Here is a 13,054-nt window from a genome sequence, read left to right on the forward strand (position 1 = left end):
GTTTAGTGAATATTTCCTGACTGAAGCAATATATATGTATATATATATATGTCAGAACAATTTGTACCTTATGTATTACATTTACATCAAGGTCATGTTGCGTTTTGTAATGAACTGGATGAATATCAAAGGTTTGGATCTACAATACAATGAAAGGGTTTTTTTCAGATTGGTTGTACCTATTTAAAAGTAAATGATGGAAAAGATGATTTGAAACTGGTTAAAATAAATAGCTTTATTGCAACATTTCAGTTAGTGAGACATATTTAACATAGGCACAAAATCACAATTAACTTAGCATAAGATATCACATTTCTCAATAGTCAACCACAGTAACAACTTACTACTTCAAAACCAACAATTTCTCTCAATAAATATTCCTGTTATGTGTAAAAACCAAAACAATTAGAGAAACTTTCCCATAACCATACTGCTGTCTATTAAATGGAGAGAAGCCTTTTCATATACATATACTTTCATATACTGTAACCACATCCAATATCTTAAAACAGTTTTACCAAAACATTAAGACAGTTTAGCAACCTCAGAATTGTAGCAGCTGTTTTTGTTTAAAAATGAAATATCTTAAGTGCAAATAAGTGTCACTCCTCCACAGAGAGGACAGACTGAGAGGTCTTTGTTCTAACTGAGGAACCAAAGTCTTGAGTGTTTTGATATAACTGTTTGAGTCCAGAGAACATGTTCAGGTACAGTATGTAACTGATAGTTCTTACTGATGAAGTGCCTACACATTGGATCGATTCAATATAGAAAACAAAGCATTTGATAAAGTCTCCTTGAAGAACATAAATATGGCAAGTAGCTTGATCCCTTCATTTCACATAAATACCTCAATACCATTATTAGTTATCACATTATATCATAATACGTTTAACATTCAGGCTGACAAACTTTGCCTGGAACAGTGTCTAGTTATTACTGAGGTCCCGCAAGAAAACATTGAGTCAAAAGCTCTCTTACAGTTATGGCAAAAACAGATTAACATTTCACTGTTGTCGGCTGTGCCAACCCAAGCTTTTACTCTCCGTCACTTGACACCACCTTCAAGTACCCTTGACATGCAACACACCTGCCTCCTATTTTGACAAAGCATTGTCGTTTTTATAACAAGATTGTTCCCTTCACAATTAATATTTTTAACAACTCTGTTAGCACAGAGTTCAGAGGAGCAGGAGGAGACTTACTGGTGTTCTTATGAAAACACAGCTGGCAAGGGTGCTTAAAAGAAGCTGGACAAAAGGCTTTGGCACTTTTCTTATTTTGTTTTTTTCCCCAGTACACCCAGTGGTTATGCTACCCTTTTGACAATGTTACATGGTTCCAAACACATAGTTAGTAGTAGTGTTTAAACTTGTCCCTGAGCTTGCCACTCTCTTTTATTTTTCTTCCTAAGTTTTTGGTCAGTGTAGTCCTGCAAGGCAGCACGCACTGAAAACACTCCACAGAATCGTTTTTATAACCCAGTCTGCTATTAAAAATATATATCTAATGTAGATAGTAAAGTTTATGAGATGAATGAAGTTTACCCTCACATGATACAAAATCTCTAGAGCACCAAAACAGCACTAGAGCGTCCCAAAGGGATACTGCTTGTACCGGCATGTAGTATAGCTCAGACTCTGCTGGATTAGAGAGGCGGATGTCATTTCTCAGTGACAGCAGCAGCAGCCATAGGGGTGCGTATGGTCGTGCGTGCTGTTGCTGCCAGGTCTTCGATTTCTGCGTTCAGTCGTCGGATCACCCACTCCATGGCTTCACGGCCCTGTGTAAAAGCAAAGAAAGAAGAATTAGCCATTAGAACGGTATAAAAAGATGAACAACATTAAGTGTTATTCAAAGAAGGGAAGCGTTGCAATGTCTGTTGCTTGATTACTTATGCTCTACCGGCTCTCTGCACTTTAATGGTTCTTTGCTGTAATCAGGGATTTAACTTCACAAGTTATAAAGCTAAAGTCTACTAAAGACTGCAGAAACTGTGTAGGAATGTGTCTCAAAGGTTTACCATGTAGCTTGCTATGTCAGTAAGTGCAGTTTGTAGAGTACAGAGTGTGTTTAATAGCAAAAGGCATGACACTGACTGTACTCATGATGTTACAGTACACTTGCCTCAAGCATCTCCGCCGTGAGAGAGAACAAAGACATCGTTTTTGTGAACACATATCTGGCCCTCCCACATTTTTTATTTTATATGCTTTAGTAATCCCCCTGTGGGAAATTGTGGTTTCTCTTCTTTGAGTCTTGTGTAATACTCATGAAATATGTTACACTTTACTGCATAGTGCCTAAAGACAAAAAGCTCTACGGTTAAACAGAACTAAATAACACTGATTTAAAGCACAAACAAGGACAGCCAGTAGACAAGGCTTCGTTTGAAGATATTGCAAGTTAAAAAGGCTATCTACAAGCGCAGCGATAACTCAAAAACTACTGTGTATTGCAAATTATGTTACATCATAAGCTATGGCTTTGAGTTGAAATGAGAAAACTGATGATGTGGTGCGATGTAAGTTTTTTTTTTTTTTTTTTTTTAACAGTGAGGCAGACAAAGAAAATGTTTTACGAGATGCTTAGATGAACATTTATCCTTCCAAAACCCCCACAGATACTGTATGTCTGGGACTAAAAGAGTCTTTTCTGATAGATTTCTTACCTTCCCAGCGTTGGAAGAGATGGTGTTGGCCATAACTCCCTCCAGGTAACTGTTGAGACTGACTCCTTTCACAGAGATGATAGCTTCCTGAGTCAGTATTGTCCTAGATTCAAAGTGAGTTAAAAAAAAAAAAAAAAAAAAAAAAAAATCAGTCTTACAGTCTTGTTTAGAAATTAATGACTAAAGTTAGATAAAGTCCTATCCATTAGAGAAAAAAAAACATACTTTTCTTTGTCCTCAGGGTGTGGTTTGTATGTTAACTTCTCATCCACAGACACCATGTTTGTGAAGGTGATCTATAGAGAAAACAAGATACATTAAATGTTAAAATATAGTGTCATTGAGAGCGCAGCACAATGTGTGGTCATTGCTGAGCTGGGAGTTATTGGCTTGTAGGACAAGCGAGGTTTCAATCTAGAGACCATTGAACACACTAAGCAACGTGTTATGTCATAAAGACTCACATTCGTTGACTGAAGTTCGAAAGTCTTCTCTTTGGGATCCACAATGGAGTGCTCCTGAACGTACGTGTACGTCCGTGAGTTCCCAATTATCTGAAGAAAAAACACAGACGCGCACAACATTACAAACTTAAGTACGTTACTTTTCATTTCTTTACCTTAGAACATACTACTCTGTGGTTGATTGATCCCCAAAAAAATATTCTGAAACACAAAGCCTCATGCTCACTAACACTGTACACAAACAGTGTGGAATTAAAGACTGAAATCTGTATGAACCTTAAATTCCAAACAATCTGTATAATGTGCCAATAAATAAAGTGATTATTTGTTAAGCTTATGAAGCATGTAAACCCAAACAAATTCCCAGTCAAGTTAAATAAAAAGGTCAAGCCTTATGACTTTTTTTTGTGTTCAGTAATATACCAACAGGAAGACGACATCCTGCTGCATCCAGTTAATGCCCAGTTCACCTAGGCTCGGGATTGATTAGATTAGAGACAATCTGATTACGGCTTGGGTTACTATGCTATCAATCAATGGGACACTCCGTGTCATAGACTGACCTTTGAAATAAGGAGCTTTTCATGTCTATGGCCTCAAACTACAACCTTATCCTCAAACAACTGAACCAAGGTCAGTGCCAAAGAAGAGCTGCTGATTTGCCAAAGTTTATACAGGTGGGAAGCAGAATATTATCTCCACGCAGCCTTATCTTTACTGAGCTCTGCGAGCAAAAGAAAAGTTCACATGAATTGTTGTGGATATTCAAACGCCTTCGTCACTAGTAGCGACCTCTAGTTTTAACCCGAGCAGACAGAGATGGAAAGTTACATCACATGCTGTCAGGGGTTACATCCCAGCAATGATAGAAATGGCACTACCGTGTCCCGAACACGAGCTGTGGAGCAGGTCCATAAAATGGACTGGGCTATAGTAAGGGTATGATGCCTCTACCCTCTGGACAGAAATAGCCCTGCCAGCTTAAGGTCCAGCTCACTGGCTGGCTGGAAAGCACTAACCCTATCAGTGGTTCATATCTAGGCAGGTCATACTGCTTTCATTAAGGCAACGGCCAAGGGGAGCACCCAGACCACAAGCACAGACCGTCTGTTGCATAACTGTCTTGTGTGTTTCTCCATTGAGAGAGTCACGTGTTCATTTAATTTCAGCATGTTTAACCACAAGTTAGTTGCAGCAAAATATTTCAGAATGAAGCTAGAGTGCAGAGCAATACTGCTGATATGGTTTGAAACTCACCGATTTCACTATGGATGGAAGACCCCACTCTGTGCCGAGTAATCTTTTGCTGTGGAGGCGTCCCTGTTTGTCAATGTCTCTGTCCAACACATCCACTCCGATCACACTAGGGTTCATGGGGTTGGGGTATTTCTGCATAGCAGCTTTGATAACCGTCTCCCAAGGATGGCTGCAGAAGAAAAGATAAATATATATTAAATTGCACCGATTGATTATGTGATTATCAGCTACATTTTTCAAAGTTGCTTTATGACAAACAAGCTTGTGATTATAAGACAACAATGAAAACAGAGATGTTGTTACTTAATTGAATTGTTAGACTTGGGTTTCAGTAAATTTGAGTTGAAAAAGCATCTTTTACGGGAGATATATTTTCTGCAGTGAATATTTACATTATATAAAAACCAGTTTATTAAAAGTTGTAGATACATTACATGAGATTCCTATACAATATAACAATAGTTGCCCCAGTGAACTTTCAAGATATTGTGAGTCAAATCAAACAGTATTATTTAGCCTCAATAATAGGAGATATTTATTTTTTTTCACAACAATGATGCTATGCTAATATTAGTCTTAAGGCCTTTAGGCAGCGTTAGATGGTTGCCACGGAGACGCATGAAGAGTGACGCAGTGACGCAGACAGACATGGCGGCAAAATGTAGGGGAAAGGTCGCACGCTGGGGGCTGGTCCCGACCGGCGGATTATGCAATACGACAGCTTTTTTATCAGCAGCATACTGAACCTCCTGCATTTACATTTGATACATTTAATGGTTAAATTTAATAACACGTACGTCAAACATTATATGGGCCTTCTTTACGACAATCTGACTTTGCAGCAGATCTCCATGTCATGGCTTGCACTGCCTGCATCATGTCTAAACATGCTAAATGATGGATTAGCTGCTCATTTAAAATTAAGGTTTTCAGTCGCGAACTATGCGTTTAATGTTCACGAAATGGGATACGGGCCAGCTGACTTGACTTAAAAGCCTGGGCTAGACGGTGAACCTCCGACAGAGAGTTAAACATGAATTAAAATGCCTTGAAAGACGGAACTTACTTGAATACGTGCTCAGATGTCCAGATCTTCATGGTTTAACGCGTTGGTTGACAGGGGCTATGAACACTGAAGAGTTGAGGGGTGACTAAACCAGTAGGCAGGCACACTTGCAACTGAATGAAATGTGTGAACCACGTTCAAAGACACCCTTTAGCCTCCTCCCACTGTACCACAGCAGTCACATGAGGAGTGTTAGTGACGTACTTCCTCTCGATAGTAAGTGCAGCGTGTGACACTGAAGACATCCGAGCACACAACAACCTTTCATTTACTAGAGTTGGAGTGAGATAAAAAGAAAAAAAAGACAACCCACAATTATACCGTTATTATATTGTTTCACTGTATGGTAGTGTAGTTCATGTTTCAGCTGTGTATTCAGAGCAGGGATTTTCGTCCATTTAACCTTCGGTGTTGCACAATTCAGCTGACTGAAGGTTGAAAGTTATCTGCAACCTTGGTAGAGTGAGAACACTAAGTAGAAACTGATCTATCAAATGTTCATGCAATTCACGTGGACATTGCACTTAAATATGAGATTTGTTATTTTTAAAGATATTACAACTTGCCAGAGTATGGTAGGATATTATATGACAAGACAAGTTACATAATCAACCCTGGATGACTTTCAAACATGCTCAACTATAGCCTACTACAGGATGGGACTTATGAATGGTCTTTGCATTAAAATATGAAAGGAAGAAACACAAAAATATGTCTGTGATAAAATAGATTTAGGTTACTGTTTGTATATTTATTAGTAATATGTCAAGCCCACTGAATACAAATTAACATTTTCCGACTTCTACATTCTTGATTAAAAACTTGACAAAACAAAACTCACCCCCATGTTAAGCAGTGCTAAGGTGATGCAGGTAGGAAAAAGAAACATACATTTTCTGTTATTTTTTGGAGCTGGTCTGGTCTGCTAAAACCTGACTGTTAAGTAAGAGCGTGCTTCTTGACCTCATGACAACCTTTGGATCTTCAGTCACATCGGCCTGTGTGAGGCAATACACAACTGTGACTGTCACCATAACCCATATCTGCATGTGTGTTACATGCAGAGTGTCTTCAATATGGTTTGCAACAGTGCAGCTGAGGCAACGCCATACTTATCTCAAAGTGCAGACACTGTGGCCTGGTCATGTGTAATCTCTATGTCCCAGATTCTTAAGAACATGCGGAAACTGTGACAGCCTTCAACCATGTCACTGTCACTGTGCTGTCACAGACTTGTCCGTCACTGCAGCTAAGTTTAGTTTGATTCCTGTTTAACTTCAAATGATAAAACAATATAAAAAGGGTAGTATTGGGTCCTTTTACTATTTTGATCTCATGCAAAAATTACAATGCAACATTTACTGTAGTGAAATGAGACATTTTAACGATCAACATTTAATTTTTAGGATTGTAACATGGTACATGAAGCTGGTGTGACATAAAAAATGTGTTGTATTAACAAACCTGTCATTAATCTTCATAAACTAAAGCAGAAAAATGTAATCTGAAAAAAACACACAAACACACACAGAGGGACACTGAAAAAATAAATGAAATACATAAAGCACCCTGTTCAAATGTCACAACTTGTATCAAGTAAAAGCTATTGAATCCAATAAGAGCATTTATTAAATTGAAAATGAGGAGCTCCTCTTTCGACCAACAATGCCACTTGCCTTTGACATCATGTCATGTGTCAAATCAACACACTACTATTTTTGCCTTCTTAATCTACAGTTTCTTTTGTTGTTTCAGTCACTGTCTCCAGTTTAACCTCCATCTGAGACTTAACCTGCATTGTCACTTTTGATGAGGGTCCCTCGTCTTCTTCATCCTCTGCTTCCAAATCTTGATCAGCAGTGGCGTCTTGGTACTGCTGATACTCTGACACCAGGTCATTGAGGTTATTCTCAGCCTCTGTGAACTCCATTTCATCCATACCTTCTCCTGTGTACCAGTGAAGAAAAGCCTTTCGTCTGAACATCACTGAAAACTGCTCACCGACACGGCGGAATATCTCCTGAATGGCTGTGTTATTGCCAATGAAGGTGGAGGACATTTTGAGGCCTCTGGGTGGGATGTCACACACAGCAACCTTGACATTATGGGGGATCCAGTCGACAAAGTAGTTGGTGTTTTTCTGTTGCATTGCAAGCATCTGCTCATCTACTTCTTTGGTAGACATCCTGCCACGGAAGATACCAGCAACAGTGAGGTAGCGCCCACGCCTTGGGTCACATGCTGTCATCATGTTGCGAGGATCAAACATCTGCTGGGTGAGCTCAGGCACTGTGAGGGCTGTATACTGTGTGCTTCTACGGGCCGTCAGTGGGGCAAAGCCTGGCATGAAAAAGTGGAGACGAGGGAAAGGAACCATGTTGACTGCTAGCTTTCTCAGGTCTGCGTTGAGCTGTCCAGGAAATCTCAAAGAAGTCGTTACCCCACTCATCGTCATGGAGACCAAGTGGTTGAGGTCCCCATAAGTTGGTGTGGTCAGCTTAAGTGTGCGGAAACAGATGTCATACAGGGCCTCATTGTCGATGCAGAAGGTCTCGTCTGTGTTCTCCAGGAGCTGATGGACCGACAGGGTGGCGTTGTATGGCTCCACCACTGTGTCCGAGACTTTAGGGGATGGCATGATGCTGAAGCTGTTCATGATGCGGTCGGGGTACTCCTCTCGGATCTTGTTGATTAGAAGGGTTCCCATGCCGGAGCCGGTGCCACCCCCTAAGGAGTGAACAAACTGGAAGCCCTGCAGGCAATCACAGCTTTCACTCTCATTTCTCACCCTGTCAATAACTTCCTCCACCAGTTCTGCTCCCTCTGTGTAGTGACCCTTAGCCCAATTATTCCCAGCTCCTGAATTACCTGGAACACCAAAGTGACAATATGTTGGTGAATCTAAATCTATCAATTGCCAATAGAATATATTGAGGATTACCATCCCTATGATAATGAAAACATAAATAACAACAGTCACATCAGATCTTTACTGATGGAACTCAACAATACTTAATAGTCTCAGTCTTGGCAGGCTTAAGTTTGATTGTTCATCTATGTTTCTATGAATATGTCACCACTTGTCTTTGGTTAAATACAGTGCAACGCCAATCTAGGTGATGTTTTAGCAACTCAGATTTATGGAATATTTAATTTTTACTTTAATTTTAGAAAGTCAAATGTAATATCTCAAATTTCACAAAACACCAAAAATGATTTATATATGCAGGATTTAATTCTACAGCAGTTTAGTGGTATTTCTTTAAAAAGCAGCAGATATAGCCTTGAAATCTAAACATTCTTTCAGGTCTCATTAGCTCTTGTAGGTACGTTTGGGCCTTCTTACATTCACAACGATTCAACTTAATTAATTTTGGAACAATCACAACAGTTAGCAGGAAAAGTAAAACACTATGTATCTTATATTGTACATTAAATAAAAAATGTGTAGTGTATACAAAAAAGGTTTTGTATCATGTTAACCTAGAATAATGAAATCAATTTTGGAACCAGCTATCTAGCATTCATACATGATACATTTTTTTAGTCTGATTTATTGGAGGTCTATCCAATTGTGTGAAGAAGTATTTTAGTCTGTGCCCAAAGAATGTTCTGAGGTTACAGACTTACTTGCACTTAAAAATGGATTTGACAGTGCTACCTTGTTTGATATCGTTGTACCATGAGCATTTATAGGTTAGAAGGGATTTCTTTTCGTTTCCACGCTATAATAAATAAAATCCAACCACAGAAAAGGCAGTCCAAGCAGAACTGTTCTGGTATGAATTTTCTTACCGTGGATAAAGTTGTCTGGCCTAAAAAGGGCACCAATGCGATTTCCTCGTATACTGTCCATTGTACCAGGCTCCAGATCAACAAGCAGGGCCCTGGGGACATATTTACCACCTGCAAACATAATGAAAATAGTATTAACTTAATTTGGTGTCAAAGTTTAAAAACAGCCAATAGGAAAAAAGAAGAATTTTGAAATCTGCTTTTATGGTCATGACATGACTGAAAAAGAAATAAAGCAAAATGCACCTTGTAATGAACATTTTTAAGTTGATATAAAGTAATATCTTTTTACCATGTGCCTCACTGAAGTAGACGTTTAACCTCTCAAGTTGGAGGGCACTGTCTCCTTCATAGTTGCCTGTAGCATTGAGTCCATGTTCTTCACTAATCACTTCCCAAAACTGGAAAGACAAAGGTGAAAATAAAATTGAAGGAAGAAAGTTGGGCTTGTTGAAAGATGTTCGTTGTCACAATAAACATAATAAATAGTTATTTGAGGAGAATGTAAGTTCCCTAGAAAATGAAGACACAGGCAATAACTGACTTTTTGTCTCACATCTTTATTAACACATCTGACATTTCTTTTTGTTTTGAAGAGTGTAACTACATGCACTCATACTATTCAACTTCAGTTTGCTGAATTTATTCTGACTAGATTACAAATCTCTATATCTCTATACAATATTAATTGAATTTTATGAAAGCAATAGTCACAAAAGTAACTGCTTGGTTATTGACTGACTTGTTTCCTGGTGTCAAAAAGCAATTTTGAGCCTTTTATCTTGTAGTTCCCCTCACTTGTTTTGTGGTGGCCATGATAAAAAAAAGTCCCACCCATGCCAGCCTCACATTTGCCCCTTATCTTTTCCCAGACTGCTTGACAGGGAACACCCTGTGTCACTCAACTGCCATTGGCAGAATAGAAATAAACAGGAAGTGTCCAACTTTGCATTATATTTTTAAAAACTCAAATGACATGGGTGACTTGTTTAAATCAAATTCATGGTATTGAACTATGTGTGAAAACATTTGTTTTATCTCAGCAAGTTGTACAGGCAATTTATTTGTGGCTTTAGTGACTTTAGTCATTCAGAAGATATATAGCTATTATTTCAAGTCTATAAATTCTTCTTAAAATTGCATTGTTGGAAGCCATGCAGCTAGACAGAGCACTGTATGACACAACATCAATATTTCCAATAGCCTCAAAACATCGAATAGTGAAGAAAGACCTAGTTTCTTACCTTTGAACCGATTTGGTTGCCGCATTGTCCAATTTGCAAATGTACTATTTCACGCATGATGGAAACAGTATGCAGGCAGCTGGGGGTCTCTGATAGGCTTCACTGTCAGTCATGTCTTTTATACAGTAACAGAAATGATGTCATCAGTGATATCAGGAAGTCACCCCAGGACAGAAGGTGGCCATAAATACACCACGAAAACTCAAATATAAATATTGCAGTACTTTTATAGCCCTCAGCTACCAGTCTATAATGTCTTCTAATATGATAACTTATATTTATCTTATATAAAATGTTTATATTATATTTAACTTGTATTTATTTTACTTTTGTTTGGCCAATGAATTGCATATGAAAAAAGAAATATATATCACATTTCTTATAAAGGATGTAATGTGAATGTTAAAAATGGAAAAATAAAATATAAAACAACTAATTTCAAATCTTGTTAACATCACATCAATGTGTTATCTACTTTTGCAGAACAAAATATTTGGTGAAATATCTATTTCCAGCCTCTACTGTAAGTAGGCTAATGGAGTATTGCAGCGTGTGCAGCAGTTAGAATATTATCCATGAGCTATGCTACCATCTAGAGGGCATTAAGTGATATAACATGCCCCTGCAGAATTTATTGTTAGTGGTTTAGCAAGTTGACTGGATATGTACAAAAAGAATAATTTATCAGACTATATATATATATACTTTCATAAAATCATCATGACAAACATATCTGACATGTAATACTACACTCATTTAAACTTAAAGAATACATTTAATAATGGCTGTGTTCCATTGAGCTGATCTAGTAGCTTTGCCTTCTACTTCCACCCCTGCATATCTTTTTTGTTGATAGATATTTTTTTTTTTTTAATTGATAGATTTTACTCCGGCAGAGTTTTCAGTTAGACTGAAGACATTGGAGAAACTAAGGGTTTACTATATTACATGTAGAAAGTTGATATTATGCACAAACTAAGCAAAGACATTTTTTAACAAGCTGGTATTTATACTTTACATGTTCCTTTACTGTGTGTTTTATGTTACCTATTGTTGAAAATGGATAAACAAGAAGGACATATCTAGAATTAATGATAGCCTTTCACAATTGTCACTTTTGGCCTGGTTGTCTTTTTGGTGTCTGTAGAGAAACAGCCATATGCCTTGTTTATTTCTTGGTGTTGGGGTGACAGCCTTTGGACAGAAGACGTGTACAAATAACAGTGGAAAATACCTTTAGACAGGTAACTGTGGAGCATGGAGATAGGTTGACTGATCTTACCACAAAGCACTAATGAATTGAAGTTAGTTTTGATTCAATTTGGCCAATATGGTTGATTTGACATTGTGGACAAACTTTTTAATTCAAGTCCGTTAGGTCCATCACCATCCAAAGACACAGATGATTCAGTGGGAAGCTTTTGATTGCACCATCTTAAATAATCAATCAATAAATTTTGCAAGTTTGGTAAATTCACATTATTGATGGTTGAAAAGAACGGGCGGGGGAATAGAGTTTTAATTTTGTGCTTTCATAATTTCACTGCTCCTGGGCTGATCAGCAATTAAAAAGACAATGATTTGTGATCATCAGTTTATTTGAAGATATAACAACATATTCCAAAACCCAATAGTTATCAAAAGCTAAGTCGCAACAGCTAACATTTGCAATCAAACAATTCCTAACTAACACTACTTTTAGTAATAATTTGGATATTTTAGCTCACATTTACACACAATAACTCATATTACTGTTAGCTAGGACTTGACTAAACGTTTATGTTAGTTAAAACATGACCCACGTGTTTGGTATAACTCACAACTGTCTGAGATCCTTTGGAGCCGGTATTTTATCCTAAACACTGATTTAAATAGGTATAGATTTTTGGACAAGACTATATCACAAACAAAGGAAATACTCGAAATACAAATAGCCTGCCAAAAGATGTGTTTTTTGTTAGGCCTACAGAAGGCCTACTTGAGCAAATGTCTGGTTACTTTCCACAGATATACTTTAGACTTAGACTTAGACTTTTTATTTTATTGTCCCCGAGGGGAAATTCTTTTCCACAGTGTACAGTTTTAAGGGCAGCACGCCGACAGAGGGTGAACACAGGCACAGGGAGATACATTTCTTTGGTATACATATACCAAAGAAACTGTCCGACTATTTACTATCTCGATTGGAAAACAAAATGAATTTTCAGTCAAAGAGACATACACAAGCACAGGATGAGGTTACAAAATGTTTTATATTTTATTTGAAATTTGAACATGATGTCAAACTTGCTTCTCAGATTTATGTCATTACTTCTACTTCTGCGGTTGTCTGTTAGGGTTCATTAAAGAGTCAAAGTAGCATTTAGTTGTCGTTGATGACCTTTATGTGTTTTGCCCTGAGATTCTGTCAGTTGCCTTATGACATATTTGTAGAGATGTGTGTGTGTGTGTGTGTGTGTGTGTGTGTGTGTGTGTGTACAGTCTGTGCAGGCATGCAAGAGCTAAAGAGGTGAAAGGCAAAGAGTCGTTTAAAATTCAGAATACCATGAGATGAGTT

At 37.9% G+C, this 13,054-nt stretch overlaps 3 protein-coding genes across 3 annotated transcripts in view; 1 reads left to right on the forward strand and 2 right to left on the reverse strand.

The window, feature by feature from the left end:
- LOC306822232 (guanine nucleotide-binding protein G(s) subunit alpha-like) overlaps nt 1–13,054 on the forward strand; it is a 103,164-nt gene that overhangs the window by 59,906 nt on the left and 30,204 nt on the right. The window lies entirely within an intron of this gene.
- Nucleotides 216–5,617, reverse strand: prelid3b (PRELI domain containing 3). The gene is made up of 6 exons (XM_079342363.1): nt 5,459–5,617; nt 4,393–4,561; nt 3,136–3,225; nt 2,897–2,967; nt 2,672–2,774; nt 216–1,783 (listed from the first exon to the last, which is right to left on the reverse strand). The coding sequence occupies exons 1-6, from the start codon at nt 5,488–5,490 to the stop codon at nt 1,664–1,666; spliced, it is 585 nt and encodes a 194-aa protein (XP_079198489.1). The 5' UTR covers nt 5,491–5,617; the 3' UTR covers nt 216–1,663.
- On the reverse strand, nt 6,816–10,600 carry tubb1 (tubulin, beta 1 class VI). Its single transcript, XM_079341090.1, has 4 exons — nt 10,498–10,600; nt 9,546–9,654; nt 9,254–9,364; nt 6,816–8,326 (listed from the first exon to the last, which is right to left on the reverse strand). Exons 1-4 carry the CDS (start codon nt 10,552–10,554, stop codon nt 7,185–7,187), a joined length of 1,419 nt encoding a protein of 472 aa, XP_079197216.1. The 5' UTR covers nt 10,555–10,600; the 3' UTR covers nt 6,816–7,184.

This window comes from Symphodus melops, assembly GCF_947650265.1.
Source record: "Symphodus melops genome assembly, chromosome: 4".
NCBI classification, from domain to species: domain Eukaryota; kingdom Metazoa; phylum Chordata; class Actinopteri; order Labriformes; family Labridae; genus Symphodus; species Symphodus melops.

Coding starts and splice junctions, on each gene's coding strand:
- tubb1 (XM_079341090.1), bottom strand. CDS start 10,554: ATGCGTGAAATAGTACATTTGCAAATTGGACAATGCGGCAACCAAATC. Junction 9,365..9,545: donor CTACTTCAGTGAGGCACATG/GTAAAAAGATAT, acceptor TTATGTTTGCAG/GTGGTAAATATGTCCCCAGG. Junction 8,327..9,253: donor GCCAGACAACTTTATCCACG/GTAAGAAAATTC, acceptor TTGGTGTTCCAG/GTAATTCAGGAGCTGGGAAT.
- prelid3b (XM_079342363.1), bottom strand. CDS start 5,490: ATGAAGATCTGGACATCTGAGCACGTATTCAA. Junction 4,562..5,458: donor ACATCTGAGCACGTATTCAA/GTAAGTTCCGTC, acceptor TTTCTTCTGCAG/CCATCCTTGGGAGACGGTTA. Junction 1,784..2,671: donor TCTCTTCCAACGCTGGGAAG/GTAAGAAATCTA, acceptor GCTTTTACACAG/GGCCGTGAAGCCATGGAGTG.